Source organism: Artibeus jamaicensis, unplaced genomic scaffold, assembly GCF_021234435.1.
Source record: "Artibeus jamaicensis isolate MK-2021 breed Jamaican fruit bat unplaced genomic scaffold, CSHL_Jam_final contig_391, whole genome shotgun sequence".
NCBI lineage: Eukaryota > Metazoa > Chordata > Mammalia > Chiroptera > Phyllostomidae > Artibeus > Artibeus jamaicensis.
This window is the reverse complement of record NW_026521814.1, coordinates 5,312,780-5,335,085: the sequence shown is the minus strand read 5'-3', so window position 1 is coordinate 5,335,085 and position 22,306 is coordinate 5,312,780. Positions and strand designations below refer to the sequence as shown.

General features: G+C 39.3%; 1 protein-coding gene across 2 annotated transcripts in view; it reads left to right on the top strand.

Annotated features, from left to right (window-relative positions):
- Positions 1 to 8,066: 8,066 nt before the first annotated feature.
- Positions 8,067 to 22,306, top strand: part of SCN7A (sodium voltage-gated channel alpha subunit 7) — an 84,220-nt gene continuing 69,980 nt past the window's right edge. Inside the window, exon 1 of one of the 2 annotated variants that reach the window (XM_037143091.2) lies at positions 8,067 to 8,340. In XM_037143091.2, coding sequence (XP_036998986.2) covers positions 8,331 to 8,340 — 10 coding nt within the window. In that variant the 5' untranslated portion in view covers positions 8,067 to 8,330. Of the gene's footprint in view, positions 8,341 to 14,684; positions 15,150 to 22,306 lie in introns of those variants that run through there. The other variant, XM_037143092.2, reaches the window with a different exon arrangement.

The following is a 22,306-nucleotide window of genomic DNA, read 5'->3' as shown; positions in this document are numbered from 1 at the left end:
ACATCAGCTAAGATACATAATTAGTCATCTAAATATAACCTTCTGAAATGTTTAGAAATGATGAAGTAAATTTTTTTCCTTTAGCATGTGATACAAAGCAAAGAATCAACTATCAGTTCGGTGTGAGTCAGCTTCTTCCATAGTATTGCAAGCCATTTTGCTTCTTGCATTATTTTCTCTTTAATTGTTTATCTCTAATTTTTCATTTAAATGAAATTTATTGGTGTGACATTAGTTAGTAAGATCATATAGGTTTCAAGTCTGTATTTCTATGATATATAATCTGTATATTGCTTTGTGTGCCCACAACCCAAAGTCAAATTATCTTTGGTCACCATATATTTGACCCCCACTCCCCTTCCCTCTGGTAACCACTACACTGTTGTTTGTATCTATGAGTTTTTGTTTGCTTGTTTTCCTTATTTATTTGTTGCTTTCAGTTTTATATCCCACATATGAGTGAAATCATGTGGTTCTTAATTTTTTCTAACTTATTTCACTTAGCATAATATTCTCAAGGTCTATTATGTTGTAATTTTCAACAAAGGAGCCAAAAATATACATCGGGGAAAATAAAGCTTCTTCAACAAATGGTGCTGGGAACATTGGAAAGCCACAGGAGTAAGGGAGTTTTCTGGCCACCTCTGAAGGCCAGTCACCTCTGAAAGCAATTTAATATTTTGGCAGTTGGAAAAATATATTAACTATCCTCACTATTATCTATTTATGTCTAAGTCTAAAAGCATAAAAATATGTCAACTTACCCAGATTTAATAGATTTTGAAAATGCATTTAGTGGTTTTGGACTATTTTCTGAACACAACTTAGAAATTAAAGCAGATGAATAATAAACCTAGACTAACAAAAGTATCCCCAAGATTACTTTCCCTCACTACCGCCTTGCTTACACACTTGTCAGTAAATTAAGGTTTTATTTCCTCATGCCAGATATCATGCAGATGTGGAGGAAAATAAAGACCCCTCATGTAAAATACAAGAGATTCTTCCCTGTCCAGTGTGGCTCAGTTGGTTGGAGCCATGTCCTGTAAACCAAAAGGTTGCAGGTTTTATGAGGACTGAAAGGCAACCAGTGTTTCTCACATCAATGTTACTCTCTGTTTAAAAGCAATGAATAAAATGCCCTTGGGTGAGGTTAAAAAAATTATTATGAAAATTAATAGATAAATTCTTATTGAAAATTTCTTCCTTTGCATGAGGTCAATAGACTTACTATAATATTTTCATGGTATAAACAATATGAAAATATGCTTATTGTGATAATTCCAGCAAATCTTAAAGTACCCTGGATTACAGAATAAAAGGCTTGTTTGCAGATGCTGCTACTACAGTTTTATCTTTTCCTACCTAAACAACTCAGACAAAAGTAAAATAAAATAAGAAGTTAAAGATTCTGAAGCCAGGGAAATTTTCACACCTATGCATTACAGAAGCGTTAAGTGTTTAAGTATCAGGCATTAAGCAGAATGAAAGCAGATCAACAAACAATTCTCAAGTTCTTCATATTATATGTACTGTATGGTCTATTCCAATGGTGAACCAGCACATTCTTCTGGAAGCACATAATGGAATGGGAGCACTCTTGGTATTCATTCATTTAGCAAATTTACTGGGTACCTACCATATTATAACCTTTGTTCTAAACACTTCCTTATAACAGGGACAAACAAGTAACTGTTGTCATTCATAATGTATTCAAGTGGAATAAGGCAGAAAATAAACAAATAAGCTACTGGTATTTAGCATGCATAAGCACTTACTCTTTAGGATCAAAGTGTGAGTGTAGGAATTAATAGGTGAGGCAAAGTGGAGAAAAATATTATCCATCAGGGAGGAAATCAGATGCTAGGCTCTGAGATGTTTCATCCAAATGGTTATTGGCATCCAAATGGATGAGAAATTTGTTCATGATCCTAGTAAGAGTTCAGATGAAGGGGAAAATTGTCAACCAGAAAATAAATCCACTATGAGAATGCCCATAAAGTAAGAATATGTTTGCTATAGTAGAAGAAGAAGAGAATGATACAGGATCTTCAAAGGAAAAGTTTTGATTTGTTTGTATTTTGGGAGAATTGTTTGTTCATTATTTTTTAAAGATTTTATTTATTCATTTTCAGACAGAGAGGGAGAAAAACATCAATGTGGAAGAGAAACATCGAGTGGCTGACCCCCCACCTACTCAACCCCAACCAGGGATTTGCTTACAGCCCAGGCATCGGTTGCCCTGACCAGGAAAAGAACCAGTGAAATTGCTGGACGATGGCCAACACACTGAGACATGCCTGTCTGGGCTGTTTGTCACTTTTTTACACAAGAATTCACCAACTGTAGATATGATATGGAGTGAGAATGAACACCAAGCTCATCTACACTTCAAAGACTGACATCTTTAACCATAGTATAAACAGCTCCCACCCAAGCAGACTGCAGAGAAAGTAATGCCTCCAGTGGCTTATCTGGTTCAAGTGTAGTGTGATAGAGCATATTTCTCTTGACAAAGTAGGACACGTGGGTCTAGAGCTTCCATCTTCTGAATATATACTTAGCAAACACAGCACAGAACAAGGGATTTTAAGGGTCTTAAGGCAGAAGTGTGGAAAACAAATAGCAACTGACTCCTCCCACCACACACCACATTCTTCTTACGATACCCCTTACTGAGCAAACAAATTTCATCAAGTCATTATTAGTAGCACAATAATTGCTAAAATCAATCAGATCCAGCCTAGTAACATTATCTAACAGTGCTAGTAAAATAACTTTTCCCAGAACAACAACAAAAAAGGGGTATCCAGCTCAGAAGACACATCCAATATCATTGGTTTCCCTCTTACTTGTCTCCTGTTTCTATTATTGCTGTGCAAATATCTTTAGATTAGTTGCCTGTTTGTTACACATTATATGAAGCAGTAAAGTAATCTGCCCTTATGCACTGGCATACATTCCAAGACCCCCTGTGGATACCTAAAACCACAGATAGTACAGAACTCTATATATACTATACTTTTTTTCTATACATATATACTCATGATGAACTTTAATTTATAAATTAGGCACATTAGGAGAGTAACAAGTAATCTAGTTGATAAAAGTAGTAATAGAATTGAATAATTAATATACTGTAACGAAGTTATGTGAATGTGGTCTCCCCCCTCATACACACACACTCAAGATATTTTATTGTAGCATACTCATCCTCCTTTGTGTGATGAAGTGAGATGATAAAACACCAACGTTGTGTAACCATCCCTTACTTTGATGTTTCGGTGTCACTTGTTTCAGGGTATTTGTTGCTGCAGTTTTTGTAGGCTCAGTGTTTTCTGGCATAACGAGTTGCCCTCAGTCAGAACAAATTCCTGTTCATGTCCTCCACCCATGAATTTAATGCCTTTGTTATTTTCATTAAGCATTTATCGCACACCGTGGCCACAACTTTTGCAGTTTGAGGTGCAGCAGCAAAACTGGCACACATCTCTTCTTCCTTATACACAATTTTACAGGTAGAAAATTTGTTTTCACCAGAGATCTTTGCAAACTTAGCATATGATATTTTTCTTTTCTTATTAAGTAGAGAACATTCAATTTTCTTTGGAGTATCCAAATTGCCAGCATAACTACTCTTGTGCTTTGGGGCCATTATTAAGTAAAACAGTGTGTCTTGAACGCAAGCCCTGAAATATCATAATGATCTATCTGAAAAGCAAGATGGCTACTAAGTGACTTATGGCCGAGGAGTGTGCACAGTGTGGATACACTGGACAAGGGGAGGACTCATGTCTGGCAGGACAGAGTGGGACTCTTGCAATTTCCTCATGCTACTCTGAATGGCACACAATTTAAAACTTACAAAGTGTTCATTTCTGGAATTTTCCATGTAATATTTTCAGACTGTAGTGGACCTAAGATAACTAAAACCACAAAAAGAGAAACTACAGATAAAAGAGACTACTCTACCTCTTTTTATTTATGTCAGATATCTTATTTAAGCTATCAAAAATTTGATATTTTTAAGTTTAAGTTTATATTATATTTGAATGTGACAGGGGAACTCAGGAGTTAAAGGTTTTCGCTTCAGTCGTAGTTGGTGGGCGTAAGTGATTAATGTATATGGAAAGCTGTGGTTCTCGGAACTGGAATGCATGGCTACATGACTTCAGAAGGTCAGCAAGCAATTCACCCTTGTGCTCCAGAGGGTCTGCAAGAGATGGAGATGGTATCTGAGCCACTGTGTTCTAGGGAGGTATGCAGAGAGATACTTGTTGATCAACAGATAAAGTAGTGGGGGGCAGGTTGGGTAGTGGAGGGATTGAGCAAAAAGAAAAAAGGAGAGACTTCTTCCAAGATGGCGGCATAGGTGGAGACGCCGTACTTCCTCACACAACCAAGTTTAGAGACAACTGAATATTAGCAACAGAAAACATAGTCAGAACACAGAAAATTGAACTTTTTGGAAGTCTGATAACAACAAATTCTTCAGCCTGACCTGTTAGAGGGGCGAAAGCAGCAGCTGGCAGAGTGGGGTAGCGCAGGAAAACTCGGTCAGACGGACTCAGGTGCGCGGAATCCAGGCGCAGGGTTGGACCTGGTGGGCAACTCGGCAAGCAATTGGGGGGAAACAGCAAGGGAGCAGGGCTGCGGGTTGACTGTGGTCGCGCATTTGTGCGCAGATAGACAAGCGAGGGAGTGGGCGATTGGAAGAGAGCCAGCAGCCCCAGCGGCAAGGGGCAGTGGAGGGCACCGCCATTTCCCCGCTCTAACCCCGCCTCCACATACAGCGTCATAATCCAGCGACCTAAGTGGCTGCCCTGGTGAACAACCTAAGGCTCTGCTCATCACCCAGCTGTGAGAAACAGCAGAGGGGGCCACCATTTCCCCGCTCTAACCCCGCCTCCACATACAGAGTCACAACCCAGAGACCTGGGAGTCCAAGGCTCTGCTCCTCAGACTTAACGGGCGGGAACAGACCAAAAATGACTCAAGAAGATCTCAAAGCCCCAGAGCCTATAAATCTAAGCGATGAAGAAGTAGCAAAACTCTCAGATGCACAGTTTAAAACACTGGTGATCAGGATCCTCACAGAACTGGTTGATTATAGCCACAAATTAGAGAAACATATGAAGGCGAAACTAATTGAAATGAATGGAATTGCACAGGAAACCAATAGCAAGGAAAAGGAAACTGGGACTCAAATCAATGGAGTGGACCAGAAGGAAGCAAATAATGGCCAAACAGAAAAGAGTGAAGAAGCAAGAATTCAAAAAAATGAGGAGAGTCTTAGGAACCTCCAGGACATCTTTAAATGCTCCAACATCCGAATTATAGGGGTACCAGAAGGGGGAAAGGAACAGCCACCAGTGGAAAACTTATTTGAACAAATAATAAAGGAGAATTTCCCCAATCTGGCAAAGGAAATAGACTTCCAGGAAATCCAGGAAGCTCAGAGAGTCCCAAAGAAGTTGGACCCAAGAAGGAACACACCAAGGCACATCATAATTACATTAGCCAAGATTAAATGAAGGAGAGAATCCTAGAAGCAGCAAGAGCTAAGGGGACAGTCACCTACAAAGGAGTCCCCATCAGACTGTCAGCGGATTTCTCAAAAGAGACCTTACAGGCCAGAAGGGGCTGGAAAGAGGTATTCCAAGTCATGAAATCCAAAGACCTACAACCAAGATTGCTCTATCCAGCAAAACTTTCATTTAGAATGGAAGGACAGATAAAGTGCTTCTCAGATAAGATCAAATTCAAGGAGTTCATCATCACCAAGCCTTTATTATATGAAATGTTAAAGGGATTTATCTAAGAAAAAGAAGTTAAAAAAACATGAACAGTGAAAGGACAGCAAACTCACAGTTATTAACAACCACACCTAAAACAAAAGCAAACTAAAAGGACAGCTAGATCAGGAGTGGAAACATAGAAATGAAGATCTCAAGGAGAGTTAGCAACAGGGGAGTGGGAGGAGGAGAAGGGGAGAGAAGGTACAGAGAATAAATAGCATAGACAGTAGATAGAAAATAGATGGGGGGGAGGGTAAGAATAGCATGGGAAATATAGAATCTAAAGAACTTGAGACACATGGTCATAAACTAAAGGGGGGGTTATGGTGGGGACGGGGGTAGGGTGGAAGGGAATGAAGGGGGGAATAGAACAACTGTAACAGCATAATCAATAAAAAAATAAATTAAAAAATTACCACAAAGTAAAAAAAATACAAGTCAACCACTAGAAAAAAAAAAAGGAAAAAGGACTCATAGAAAGGAACAAGGATGTGGTGATTGCAAAGAGGGGTCAGGGTATAAGGGGACTAAATAGTAATAGAAAAAACATACAATAAAGATTAAATTAAAAAATTAAATGAACTTTTTGGCCAACCTAATTAAAACCAAAAAGTACTAGTAAAATTACCACTGGGCTGCAACTCCTATCCAATTATCCTTTCTTCCAAACCCCTTCCCTACACTTTCTTCTTCTTATAGAAAGGTTGGCTGGAGATGAAATATTAAGATGGATTTTAAGGCACATAACCCACCACCTTCTCCAATCATCAACATCTGAATAAAGCGCCCATAAAGTTTCAATCCTTGTCTCCGCGTATGTGTTCTCATAGTGACAGGCAGCACAGGCGCAGACTTCTCTGGTTTTGAGTACGCTAAAAGGTGCCTGGGATCCCACTGAGTGAGAAGGGATGCGTCAGTGAGCTTGCTTCACGAAAACTCACTTGTATTGTCACCCCACGGGGTGGGGAAGAGAGGCTGCTCATTCATATATTGTCTATTAAAAAGAAATCAAGTGCACGTGTGACACTACAAAATAATGATTGTTCATTTTCCAGTATGATTGTGGTCTTGGATTGTGTTTTTTAAAAGTCCCGATAATTCAGAGATGTATGCTGATGCATGTTTGGATAACATGATAGGACAGCAGAACTACCTTTAAGGTAACTCAAGGTGGGAAGGAGGGTACAGGTAAAAGAAGATTGTCTATGTGTTCACACTAGTTGAGGCTGGGTACCTAAGAGTTTATTATACTTCCTTTGTATTTTTGTATGTGTTTGAAAATCTTTCTAACAAATTTATAATTTAAACAAACAAAATGCATGCAAGAGACCCTTCCTGTGAACCACAGAGGAAACCTGCTGTCCCTTAGATGGTTTGCACAGAACCAGTCGTGCCTGAATTCACTTTACTCTTCTGTTCTATAATTTGCGATATAAAATTTGAATCACTTATGTAAATATACATTATTTCTTTTCCCTTTTCTTCATTTTTGTTATCTTTTCTTGGTGTGTTGCAGGACTCTTTTTTAAGGACACGTCACCCTTTTCAAACAAATTGGGAGTATAAAGTGCATGTTCTACGGTGTGGCAAAATTTTCCAACTCTCTTTGGGAAAGGAGGTTCAACGGCTCTTCCCTTCACCGTCGAATTACTGATGGTCCACCAGTTTTCCAAAAATTTCCCAAGTGCTTACTATTTCTTCTATCCTTTGTTTCAAGTCGCCAGAGGTGGAAAGCAATCTAGAGTGAGGAGCTCATTGCTCCAACCCATTCCTTCCTAAACGGCCGCACACCTAAGCATACCTACACACACAGACTCACTCCCACCACAGCCATGCCCAGATCTGAACGCTGCGGGCTCCGAGGCAGCTGGGCGAGGGGAGAGAGAAAGCAGCTGGAGGTGAAGAACCTGTTCGCTGCCTTCCTCCTTTGCTCTCCCTCCAGTTCACATCCCTCCCCTCCTCCGCCCTCCACCTTCACTGCCTCCCTGCTCAGATCCGCCTCTCCCTTTCTTCAAGCCCACTTCTTTCCCTTGTTTCACCCCTTCACTGATCCCGCTCCTCTGGCCCCGCAAGACACCGCAGCTGCCCTGTCTCCTGCGACTTCAGATGCTGCCGGGCTTTCTGTCAACACCACCCCGCCCACGCCCCTGTGGACGGAGTCGCGCACTGGCCCGGAGCCGAGGGCGGGGGCGAGGGTGGTGAGGCTGGAAGAGGGGAGGGAGGAGTGGGGAGGGACACAAAAAACAGCTTCCTGGCTGCGGGCGCGGCTCCACTGCGCATCTGGCTGGAGGGGATTTCTGGTCAGTGGCTGGGCAGCTGCCCCAGTGACTCCGTTTCTAGCTGACAATTCGGCGAGCCATCATAACTTGGCTGACAGCTGCTGAGGGCAGATGCCAGCCTAGCAATACCTCCTAAGCAACCAGAGCCCAGGAAACCAGAGAGCAGAAAGAGAAGGCCAGGAGGAGAAAAGGGTTCCAAGGAGCCCAGCTCTGAGGGCTCCAAGGAGCCCAGGTGCTGGTGGAGACCCGACACATGGTAGCAAGTAAGTGCCTTTTTCTTGCTCTGCGTGCCCAGTCCCAGGATGGTGACAGGCGCCGACTGCTGCCTGTCTTTCCCACCCAACCCCCACCTGCCCCACCCTGTGCACACCCCTAGGTTCCCAGCTGGAGATTAAGACTCTGGACAGGAATTAAGAGAGCTACTTCCCAGAGCAGCAGTGGCCTCTGGGTGTTTGCCCTGCACTGTATGTGTGGTCAGTTTTCTCATCCCACCAGGTAAGCTTCTGAAACCAGGATGCTCTGGTAGTGTCAAATCTCTAGAAACCCTTTATGTCAATGGGTTTTAGATCACATGACACAATAATAGAGGAGAAGGAATAAACCTTATGCAAGATGGAGTATATCTACTTCTCTTAAGGGAATATACTTGTGTCTTGTTTTAAGTAACTTAGTGACTTCAAGATTGGTGCTTTTCAGGTAAGCATTGACAGTATAAAATTGAAGGCACAAATGTGATGGGAAGTGGTGGTGTTTGCATCAACAAGTTTAGGGTTTTTTTGTTTGTTTGTTTGTTTGTTTCGTTTCCCTCATTGTTTAGTTCTGTGAAAGTTCTATGTCCTGGAGGTTTTCTTCCTTTCAGAGGTGATGATTATTCCTTGTGGCTCTGGTTGCACGGTGCCTCCAGTACTTAGGAGATGGGTCAAAGCAGGACAAATGATGGGGACAGGTGGAATGGCACAGTGATGGGCTCCCTTTCTTAATGGGAATGATAGAGGCAAGTTTGGATATTGGTCAGAAAAATCTCTTGAAATGGGAAGGCATTTGGGTGGTGCTTTTTGTGGTTATTTTTTATCCCTGACTATTGTGAGGGAGAGTAGTTTATGATAAAAATAGGAGGAATCTGGGTCATGTAATAAAGAGAAGAGAATCCTGAGTATCATACCCACTACATGAACCCTAATTAAAATTACGAGTCAAGAAGATATGGCCCATAAGCAGTAATTAGCCAGTAATTACTACTTAGCTAATCAATAATGAGTTGGAAGGCCACTGAAGAAGACTTTGAGATTGAGAATAATAAAACTGGATTTCCACTTTTGTGACAATGAAGCAAATTATTTCACTTTTGATTAAGCTTTATTTTTCTTATTTGCAAATCACACATCAAAAACTTACATGTTCGGTAAGGACTAAATTACAGAGATTATATGAAGGGTTTTGTGGAGGTAATGTCACTTGTAACTGTTGCCTGCACAGAGAACTGTTCCACGTTTTTATCCATTCTGCTGCTCTAGCTCTTACAAATTCAAGTCTAGTTCAATGTCTGGATGAAAGAGGCTCTGACAGGACTCACTGGAATGCAGTAGAAGTGAAATCCAAATGCAGGTCATGATCTCTTTTACCATCTGTACAATTTCAAGTATAAACTATTGCAAAATTGCCTGCTTTAGCTAACAGTTCATATTAAACACCTTTGAATGCCCTCAAAATATGCTTTACCCACTTTCTTTTGTTTGCTTTAAATTTTGGTTTAGGTATGTGGTCTTAGATCCTTGGGATGAAACCATCAAGTGTATAGGATACAGCTGAATGTATTTTGGTCCATTAATTAATATAGAAAAATCAAAGTTTAGGCATAAATACCCAACTCTTAATGGCCGGGATTCATTAAAACCCTGCACTCAGGGGAGAGGTGCTCTGAGCCCCTTCTTTCCTGTCAATGCATTTAAAACAATAGGGGAAAATCCTAAAATTGGGTACAAGCTCAGAAAAGGGGTTCAATAGATCCCAGGTAATGTGGCAGGCCCCAGGACCTGCCACTGCATACCAGGCTCCCCCGGGGAGTGGACAGTAGAGCCAGGCACCTAGGAACTGGACATCTGTCTCAGGGCCCCCTGTGGGAGAAGTTCTGGGAAGGTAGTTGGTATATATATTCATAACATTTGATTGGGGAGGATAAATAGAGGTCTAAAGCACACAGGAAATGAAAACAACAGTTTTTGCTCAATTCTTACCGAGGGAGAGAGATGTACCCTACTACCTCCCAGCCCTAGATCTCACTATGACAGAATCCGTACCATAAAGGGAGCACTCAAAGTCTGATCTATAATCCTGTCCCTACCAGAATAGACTCTCACTTGAAAGCTTATGGTGGGGACATTAACATAAAAGGGACGTTCTTGATTTCTGGGAGTTTGGTCCCATTATTTTCACTAACCAATATCAACACTGGTCAGTCGCGGGAGGACATATGAGAACCCTACCCACCCTGACTAGCCATCAGCAACACGTAGTCACCCACCATCCTATGACACTAACTTATACAGACATCTCATTTTTCCCTGAGTTTTTCTCCTTCTCTTCTATTAGTGTGGTCTAATCAAGGCCAGGTAAGCAAGTCTCATCTCTACAACACTAACAGAGGGAATCTTTAAGGCTGAAGAGAAAATTTTTGCCTGAGGGCTTCTACAGCTATTTTTTAGCTGGTCCGTATCTTGGCCCAGCTGGCATTATGATTTCCATGTATTTGTTCAATCGTTGCTATTTATATGCCAGGCTTATTCTGGTCATATTCCATGCTGATGGGGTGCTCATTTGTCTGGCTAACAGATATCCCTGTTGTATGCAAAGTATTTCTGACCCAATTGCCCTGGCCTGTTGCTGGCTGAGGGTAACCAGCTCTATGGTGGCAGCCAGCTGCCAAACTGACTGTCTTAGCATCAAACAAGAGCTTGATGAAGCTAGGGCCCTCCCTGCCCAGGGAAATTCTGTTTTTTAAAGTCTGAAAATAGGTCAGGGCATTTGGCTTTAAACTAGAACATAAGAGGATGTTGATTTATGGCAGGGGGTAGTCCCTGGGTAAATATGTGGCATTGAATGGAATATTCCTTCATTTCTGCTTTAGATACCAGAGTGAGGCTCCCAGCCCACCAGCCTCTTATTCTCTGAGTTCTTCTGGAAGTGACATGAACTAAGTGCTTAATTATAGGCCATAACTTTGGCTTTGGTCCATATCTAGTTTTGGCCTAATATGTTTCAAGGCTCCTCTCTTGTTTCTCTGAAATTCCAGAATTGGATGGGTATCCGTGTTTGGTTCTACATTTGAAAAGCTAGAGTAGTTTGGGGGAGTGGGAATAGGTCCTGGAAGAGCAGCCAAACTCTTTGGGAGAGATCAGAAGCCAAGGTAAATAGCCAGCTCTGGCCTTTAGGGCTCCAGTGAATATAGTTGTTGTGGATTTTTTTTTAATCTGTATCTGTATTCCACAGATCCAGTGGCACCTAAACCCATAGGTTAAAAAGTCTCAGGACTGCTGCTTAGTGTAGAAGTGCATGCATAATAGGCTCTTTTTTGTATTACTCTAGCAGGGCGACAATACATTCTTCCCTCTTGAGCTATGAAATGGCTTCTAGCCAGATATTTCTTCTCAAGGGTCTGACTGACCAGGGTCACAGAACAGTTAGTTCTGGAGATATTGTGGCCTTTTGGTGGGCTGGACGGGCACAGCTTGGAAATTGTTGTCATATTTATAGAAACAAGGGACCCTGCTAGTGAACCATGAGGTTGCCATAGAGAAGCGTAAGGGGACACACTGAAAGCCAAGGCAGCTTTCTTCATGTTCCCGGAAGTCCATCCCTGCCTCCACCGCCTCACCAGTCATAATGGCTTACCCTGGTAGGACTCTGTCTACCACAGAGACTCACTGTCCTGTATCCTCTCAAGGCACTGGAGCTCCCACTGAGCTTCCCTGGAGCTCATTCTCGTTAGTGAACTTGAGACTGGGTGCTAAAACTGTCATATGACACTTACCCAGATTTCTTCCCCTTGTACGAGCTGTACCATTTGAATGTGTGTGTGATATGAACTCCTCCTCAGAAAGAAGACATTTGTAGAGACCTCAGCTCCTGGTTATTGAATGAACCATCCCTGGAGTCCAAGTTCATCAGATTTTTAGGGGAGTTCCATCCTCAAAGGAGATATTTTTATTTGGGGAGAGATGGGACCTGTCCCTTTGGACTTTTGTAGGTGCTCATTTATTTACATGGCTATTTTCCTAGTTTTTGAATCCTAAAGAATGGATTAAAATTCTTAGGAAATGTAAAACAAGACAAAATGGCAGTGCATACTTATGTTTTTGAGAGTTACTTATAATTTTCCACTGCCAGATGACATGTTCTAGGAATGTGTTGGCTGAAATTGTCAAAGTGAGGAAGTTGAGACCAGACTTAAGTGGAAACGCTGAAGCCCAAATAGGCTGACCTGGGAGCAGAAACAGCTGCAGTCAAAATCCAGATCCAGGGACAAAGGAAAAAAATGTCAACTAAGGCAGGCAAGATGAAGTGTATGCCAGAAAGGATTAAAGAGTGGGAGTCAAATAATCAAAATTAAACAGGAAGTAAGCAACTCAAGTGGAAAAAAATAACCCAAAAGCAGAACACTAAGCAGGCTGAAGTCAAGGGGAGCATGCAGCTACAAAATTCCAGGTGGACTGATGCCATTTTAGTCAATCTGCCCCTTATTTGCCAGACTTGTGTGTAAGCATTCCATTTCCAGATTTTAGTAATACATACGCGGTAAATTACATTCAAATAGTAGAGAAATATTAACCAGAGAGCAACAGAATTTCCTAATACCTTTTTTTTTTAAACTGCTATAGATAGAGCAGTTTAGTTTCTTCCAGAGGGAAATATTACACATGTGGTAGCATATATAATACCATGTATATAATCCTTATAAGACATTTCACTCAAAGGTAAACATGGCAAGCCATTCACAATGTTACATTTTTCACTAAGTAATTTATTTTTGGAATCTTTCCATATGAGCACAGACATAGCTCTTCTTCATGATTACTGAATAGTGTCTCATGATAGCAGCCTACTGGAATTTATGAGATTAGCTCCTTAAAGTGGACACTTTGATTGTTTCCAGTCTTTGAAATTAAAAGCCTGTTGTGACTAACATCTTTGTCAACATGACTTATTGAACTTCAGCAAGAATATTCAAAGGGCAGTTTCATTTGGGCACCCAAGAGTACATGTAACTATTGACAAACAAAGTCGTTCAGATTAAAATGGACTTAATTACTCTTTCACCTGAACTGTGTGAAGGTACCCATTGTTTTCATATTCCAGCCAGTCAATGGTCATATCCACTGAGAACAGTCTCAGTTATGTCTCTAAAGCTTTACTACTGAAGTTATTGATTATTTTAATCTTATCCATGTCTTTCAGAATCTCGTGAGTTTCAATCACCTCTGCTCATATTCTCCTGCATCCCAAAAGACAATGATAATATTATCATGTCCTCCATAAGAAAAAAAAAAGCAATACATCTAATATCATTTGAGTTCTAAGCTCTGGAGAGAGAAAAAAAGACAATAGAGAGTTCTGACGGAAGAGACTCTGCATCAGAGATTTAGTTGTGAGTCTTCGCAAAATGTGGGAAAGATGAAACATAAGCCATAAAATATCTATGAAGTGCAGTCAAGTAGCTCTAAATGAACAAAAATGTCAATCAAAATTGGTCTCTTCACTAAAGTAGGTGTGATTTCTACATTCTCAACGATATAGATTCCATTTAATGAGCACATTAACTGTCTCCTTCACTTATACATGTAGTACATTCTAGTCCCAAGTTAACTATTTTTTCTTCACTTTTCTTAATTTAAATTATCTTGCTCTGTGGCCTACACCCTTGTAAGCTACCTTAAATCTTTTTGGTAAGTAAATTAGGAGAATACATGAATATATACTATGTGGTATACAGTAGAACATTTTATAATTTCTTTTGGTGAAGTTACTCCAGCATCTTTTTCTCATCCCTAGGGTCAATTCCAGCTTCCTGGAAAGTGGAGAGTTTGATTATTTAGAATAATCAGAGGTGTTCAACCTGTGGCCCACAAGCCACACACAGCCCAGGAAAATTGTGCATGCAGCCCAACACAAAATCTTAAATTTACTTAAAACATTATGAGAATTTTTTTCACTACATGTTGTAATGTATTTAATGTATGGTCCAAGACAATTGTGCTTCTTCCAGTGTGGCCCAGAGATGCTAAAAGTTTGGGCACCCCTGATAGATGTTGTAGTTTCATTAACTAAGGGGACGAAAATGAGTGAGGAGGCTATGGCTGCCCTGGGTAGTCACTTCCTACATGTGCAGAATCTGTCTTCCTAGCCAGACTGCATTACTGGCGGGCTATTCTCTGGGAATCAAACTGAGAAACAGGAGAAGTAGGGAGTGGGAGGACAAAGGAAAAACATTGACTTCTGACGTTACCTTTCTTTGGTGTCCTTCATTATCTCTCAGAAGATGCAGCTGCGGTGGCTGATAGAAAATGTTATCCACACAGCCTCCTCCCTGAAAACAAAGCTGCACAGAGGCCAGTCACTGGGTGGCCTCACTGATTGGGTGGCCATGTCATTCATCTTCCAATTGAGGATGTTTTGAAAAGGAAAGAGGATGCCATTAATAATTAGTTTTCAACAACAAACTGTTGAACCCAAACTGCCCCCAGAACCCGTGACCTCTAATCACTGTACTTAATATGAAATTGGATGTGTCGGAAATGAGAGAAAAGAGTGGAAGGAAAGAGATATATGTTTCCTCGGAAGGAACTGAGAGCAGCAGGATAACGTGACTGTCCCAACTGCACTTCTTTGATTTCAAAGAAATAAAACAGCTTTGGAGCTGTTCTTCAAACAGGATCTGTGTAGCAGATTGCTAGTGTCCAGTAAGGTCATTGCTAAACAGGCACCCAGAGAAGGAGGAAAGTCTAGAACTAAGGGGGAGAAGGTGCTCAAAGAGGTGAAAAGAATGTGGATCTTCTGGAGAAGTAATGTTCTAAAGCAGGTATGTGCCTCAGCCATTCCAGTATGTGCTTCATCTCTCATACTTTGAATATCAGATAAAAAAAAAAACAAAAGAAAATGTGACGATGGCTGTCTCTGCTCACTCCATAAAGGTGGTTGGATGATGCCTGGCTATCATCCAAAGGCATCTTTGTGTCTGACAGGTTGCATTAGACTCATCTCAAGGGGCTCAGCCCAACATAATCTGAAATTGCCTGTCTGGGTTGGGCTGGTTGCTCCTAGATTTTTAAAATTATTTTATTGTTGTTCAATTACAGTTGTCTGCATTTTCCCGCCATCACTCCCCATCCCCCCAACTCTGGCCAAACTCACCTCCCTCCCTTGCTTCCACCCTCCCCCTTGGTTTTGTCCTTCTGTCCTTTATAGTAGTTCCTGAAAACCCTTCCCCTCATTATTCCCTCCTGCCTCCCCTCTGGTTACTGTCAGATTGTTCTTAATTTCAGTGTCTCTGATTATATTTTGCTTGCTTTTTTCTTTTATTGATTATGTTCCAGTTAAAGGTGAGATCATATGGTATCTCTCCCTGACCACCTGGCTTATTTCACTTAGCATAATGCTCTCCAGTTCCTAGATTTTTAATATTAGCACCAGGAGATTTCTAATAGGTAGTCAGGAGCTGATATAATTCAAATCAGCTGCACTGAGAGAATTTCCTTTTCCTACAGCTCTACCAAGGTTTTGACCAAATGTCACCATCCTTTTACCTTTGTCCTTTGAGAGACCCCAGGATTCATGAACTGTAGATTGGACCCTGTGACATCCTGACAGCCATCCAGAACCTGACACATTGTTGAAGGTCTTGTACATATCTCAAGCTAACCCACAGCCAGACTAGGTGCTAGAGGTTTATGGTTTATCTTATGTGGCAACTGGTTCAAATTCTTTCAGATTTAGGGCATGATTTGTTCCATTGATCAGAACCTGGGCAACAATGAGGGTTCAGGAAAATCTAAGAGTCTCACTGCAGGTGAAAGGCTGCTCATAGTCAGTTGGTTGTGCATAGTCCCCAAGAGCTGTAGGGAGAGTTCCAGTCATGGACTTTTATTAAACAGAAGTTGAGATCAGGTCTTGCATCTCAGGGGAACCAGTTGCATCATGGATTTCAGGGTTGAAAGCAAGTTTTAGAATCTGGTTGCATGACAAAACCCCTATGCATTCCACTGGGAAGTGACAAATGGTACTTTTCTTTTACTTGTTGAGCCCCAATGTAACCACTGGCCAGGAATTTTTGGTTAAGGATCTGGCAGATTGGGCTCACCAGAAATACAGTTCTAGGAAGACCCTGGCTCCTCTACAACTTGTTCATTTTGTTGGAGTAACAAGGGGTAATTCATAAATCCCAGAGGCCAATTTTACAAAGGACATCTGTCTGAAGAACATCTGTTCGAAGAACATCTGGAGAAATTGGAGTCATTGGACAGTTTAGAATGTTGGTTTGGAAGACTTTCCCAGACTTACTGGGAAAAGTCACTTCTAAGACTTGTCTTAGAAGATTCAAGTGGGAATATTTAAGGTAGAATCAACTTTACTTTTGTGTTCCTAGGAGCCTCACTTTCTGTCGTCTTTATCACTCACAGTGGCATTTGTGAGTAAGTCAGGAGACCCTCACTGGGATCCTATTCCCAGTGATCTACACCCATTCCTGGTGTTTCAGCTGCCGCTAAGTTTTTCTTCTGTTCACTGCTCTCAACAAATTTGCGCTCAGATGCAGACAGGGAAACTTTGTTATCTGACGCTGGTTATAGACTTCTAATCCTTTGTGTATATTGACTGTCGCATTCTGAAGCATATTATCCTAGACTGCTCCCCACTTCAAGATAAGAGATATTAATTGTCATCAGATTGTTAGAAAATTTGGCAAACACTATGTAGAATCCAGGTCCACCTGTGTTGGAGATGCTTTTAATTTCAGTCAATGTTGCTTTTAAAGCTTAATAATTTCAGAGATGACCAAGATGACTTGGTTCTTATTTGTTTACGAGTCTGTCTCCCATTTTCCTTAAATTCAGTGATTATATTTTATGCCACTGCTGTCTGGCATAGTGGTTGGCACTTGATAAGTCAAATATATATTCCTCAAATGATTGCCAAATAAATGATGTCAAAAACAAATACCATTGTTGCCCTACATAGCATATCAAGTGGCAAAAACAATCTTTAAGGAAAATTAGAGCTCACTTTAAAATATATATCTGATATTAAAATGTTAGAATATATAGTTTTAATGAATACAGATGATCATGTATATGTGTGTGTATATATACACATATAGGTACATATATTTTTTGAGAGACTCAGTTGTGTAGTACTTCATTCTGTAAGAGAGCATATTTCAATAATATGTTCCGAAACTTCTGAGAGGGGTCAAAACAAGAGAACTAAGGAAGGTTAGAGTTGAGCAATTGGGAAATTTGAAGCCACCAAAAGGCACTGAAAATCCATCCAGAATGGGTCAATCCTAGGTCAGGCTCACATATTGAGAGCTTAGCCAAGACTGTCTGAACTCTGGGAAGAAAATAATTGCAGACAATGTGAAAACAAGAGCTATAAATCAAAAGTCATTTTAGTCAGGAAAGAGCAAAACAATCTCATGGGCAAGAAAAAGAGTTGAAATTAAAAAAAAAAACCTGCTAGCTATACTAGACTAAAAAGATGCAAATTCAAGAAGAATCTAAGCATATACATTAATTATACATAAATAAAATGAAATCCAAGCCAGTTTTGGAGACTAGAGATTGTATGCTCACAGCGGTCCATGGCTATTTGCTATTAGATGTTAGGTCTGTCCAACTAGTTGCCTGTCATTAACGCCTCCTACTAGAAAAGTTTCTACTTGAGACTTCAAGTTGTGGGATAATAATTGTGATGTGTTGTATTATATTTATAATAAAAATAAATGCTCTCAGCTTCTTTTAAACAAGACTTGGATCTAAAATGACATATGCTCTGCCCTGTGTGTCAACCCTTCTAGCTCTATCTCGGGACAAGAAAGTAAGGGACGTAAGGTTAGGGAGGAGGGAGAAGGTTGATGAAGGATTAAAACTTTTATTGTATGGTTCATTTCTTTTCCATTGGAGATTTTGAGCTCTCACCCATGGGTGATTGCTATAGTGTTTACCCCTAGCAAATTAGAGAGGAATGTTAGAAGAAGCCAACAGAAACAAGCAACTCAAAAGCAGCAAGAAAAAAATCTGATAGTCTAGTGCTACAAGAGATACAAATAATAAAGCAGAATAAAAATGTCATAAGTAGAATTCTTTTAAAAATTATTTAAATCACAGTATTGCAGTTGCTTATTAAATATTATTATTACATTAATTTATGAGTAAGAAGTTAAATTATATTCAGCATATTGTCTTTATAAATTCCAGGGAATATGGCAGTGATTTTAATTTAAAAGATGCTTAAACATTAAAGTACAATGCTTTAAAATAGTAACAGCTAGTATTTATTGAGTGTGTATTACCTGGCAGGTGACTCATATTTATTCATTCCATGCTCACACTACTCTATGAGGTAAGTACTTTTATTGTTCCCATTTTTATAGTTTAGGAAACAGAAGCATAGAGAGGTTAAGTGCCTTACTCAAAGTCATAGTTAAAAAGTTCTAAAGTATAGATTTGAATCCATTTGGTTATAAAGCTAATTTTTTCAAATATTTATTTTAAAATATTTCAAACATATGGAAAAGCAAACAAAATTGGACAAGAAATACCCACTCAATACCTAGAATCTTTAGTTGTCACTTTATAATATTTATCACATAAATATGTATGCTTCCTCAAACACTTCATTAATTCTTATATTTTGTTGTCTTTTAAAAGAAGTTGCAAACACAAGTAGTCCTCACCCATAGACACTTCATAATGCATTTAATTTATTAGAATTCAATATCTGTTTATGGGCTTTTTAAAAGGTAAAAGTAAAATGCATAAACCTTATGGGTATCGTTCTGTCGGTTTTTACAAATGTGCACACCTGTGTGCTCCAAACCTTTAACAGGTTGAACGTTACCATGACCCCAGGAAATTCTATCATCCCTCCTGGACATTATATTTGTGTGTTTCACCACTTCCCATAAAGTAGATCATGCCATCTGTAACCTTTGGCATAAGGTTTTTTTTATTTAGCATAATGTTTTGAACTCAGTCATTTTATGTGTATCTGTAGGGCATGCGTTTTTTATTGCTGAGTTGTATTCTATTGTATAAATATATCAGTTTTTATTTTTCTGTCTATTTTCTTGATGGGCTGCTTCTACTTTTTGTTAATTATGGTTTATATTTTCCTGCATATTCTTCATTTCTCTTTCACTTTATTCCTTCTTGAAGATCTAAAATTGCATCTGAAACATCTGAGAATATCTTTATTTTGTCTTCATTCTTGAAGTATACTTTTGCTATATGTGGAGTGCTAGCTTCATTTTTTTAAGATATTGTTACTCTCTCTTCTGGTATTTCTTTTATGGTTATGAGAAGCCAGTAGTCATTATCATCATTGCTTCTTAATATATAATGTCCTTTTTTCAAAGTGCTCTTAATATTTTAACTGTGGTAATTCTTATTAATATTTGACCCATGTGACTTAAAGCATTTATTAGCAGTGATATATAACCACCTGCTTTCTAAACTGTGAAATAACAGGTAGATTTTCAGTAGATTGTCCTTACAATCCCTCTGTAAGGAATTTCACACATTTTGCAAATACACATGATCTTTTGTACTACATTGATTTTACCTATTTATCTATCCATGTAGTTATATAACTATATACTATGTGGCATACACATATACTCATATATACATGTATACTTATATTGGTATGTAAAACCTATGCATGCACATATACAGTTTAATTCTCTTTATTAAACTCCAAGTCTGTATTTTCAATTCATATCTGAATTTTTACTTTTGCATATTTCAAATGTGCATTGAACACCCAAAATATAAAGCATTATCCCTTCCTCCCCTAATTTCTAAACTGGCACTTCCCCCAGATTCCATATTCTCCATGTGGCATGACAGTAATACAATCAAGATCTCACAGATGTCACTGTCAAAGCCTGTGACCAATGTATATGGTTAGGAATCAACTATTAGGTTATTTCATTAAGGTAAAGATATTAAGAAGAACTACATCATTTTTAGTTAACACCTGATTCTATTTTTAAAATAACTCTACACACATATACTTTAACAAAATCCATGTGGTTACAGAAGCACAAAAACTAGCACTATTCCTTTATAAGGGTATAGGATACCCTTATAAGGGTATAAGGGTATTCCTTTATAAGGGTATAAGGGTATATCCTATACCCTTATAAAGGGTACCGCTACTTGTTTAGTGGCGGTACCTGCAAAACATGTTGACTTTCTATTCTTAGCTGTTCAAATACAACTCTGTGTAGGAAGGGTAGTAAAGGGTAAAGGGGGTCAAATGTATGGTAACAGAAGATTTGACTTTTGGTGGTAAACACACAATGCAGTATACAGATGAGGTATCATGGAAACCTATATAATTTTATTAACCAATATCACCTGAATAACTTGAACAAAAAATACAACTCTGAACATTGTACACATTAATTGGTTTAAGGAGTACCCATTGGGTAAGTTCTTACTGCTCAAATTGCTAGGGTAAGGTGTATAATTTTTAATTGCAAGAACTAGTGCCAGGTTTCGTTCTGGAAAAGATGCACCAGCTTATACTACCAAAACAGTTTATATTAGAGTACTTACTTCCTCACGTCCGAGCCATCGCTTTGCTTTATTAAACTAGGACTTCCATTTAAAATCATTATAAAGCCATTTATTTATGCTTGTTTGTGAGTTTTATAGTTTGTGCTTTTAAATTTTAAATTTTGCTTTGCATTTAAATTATTCTGCCATCCAAAATGTGTATGGCTGTTAGAAGTGTATGGAGCCAAGAATAATGGGAATTGTCCAATGCTGACCTTCCCCACGTATGCTTCACAAACAATGCAGTACAAAAAAACAGTTAAAACTACACAAAACCCACACTATCAGCATAACTATAAGTCAGAGAATGCTCAGACTTCTAAATGTCTATATAGCTGTAAAGGAAAAGTAAAACCCAATCCATTTGCACTCTTCGTGCTCCAAAGGCTTTATGGAAAATGGGATCTAAATTTAAAGTTAAAATGACAGACAAAAGAGAACACACTAATGGTGAAAACACTGGGGAAGACAAGCGTTTTCCACTAATTTCTTCATCTTAGTTACTGAGTAGGCTTTATTTTATCACTCTGATTGGAAATAAACTAAGTTTTCATGTAGATTGTATATTTCGTCAATGCTTTAAAATATGCTTAATGACAGTAATAAATCATCCTGTGAGAAATGAAACCATTGATATATTTAAACTCAACTCTCAATCATCCTAAATCTGGCTGTCTATGGACGAAAGTACGGGGAGAGGGAGAGAGAGGAAGAACTAAGTCGAAGCCAAGATCACAGCTGATGTCATATGGCAGAAGCAGTCCAGTGAGCATTAGTAATATTTCAGTTCAAGTTACCAAAAATATAGCACCAGGCACTGCTACTGTATTACTGGTATGTTCCCCAAATTGCTGAAATTTGCTACTGAAGCTTCTGTCTGTCTTGCAAAAATGGATTCTCCACTGCCTGTCTTATTATGTGTCATTATATTCAAACTGGTAACCTTGACCTGATACATTTGATTGGCTTGCCAAGGTCATGTGTTCACTTCTTAGATCCTGTGAGACCCTGGAAAAGTCATTAAGTGCATTATCTGGTCCTTTCCAATTCTGTTGCTGGTGATCTTCCACTGTAATTCGCACAATAGCAAATCCTAAATCTATGTAGAGGATCTTCATACTAGGCGGCACCTGTTCTGCTCCAAATTAATGCCAATATTCTTGCTCCCTTTTAATTTTACAAAATATTTGACTTTGACAATATTTACATGAATAAGTTTTCTAGACAATCTCACCTGATGAATCTGTCAGCTACTCAGTGATGCAAATTGGTGTCTAAATTATCCCATTAAGTTCATTAGTTTCTGAATATCTCTGGTAGCCACACTGAGGTATCGATTGTTTGCATTTGCCTAAAAATGTATAGCTTGTGAGTTTTCTGGTGTAGTTTAATGTCACCC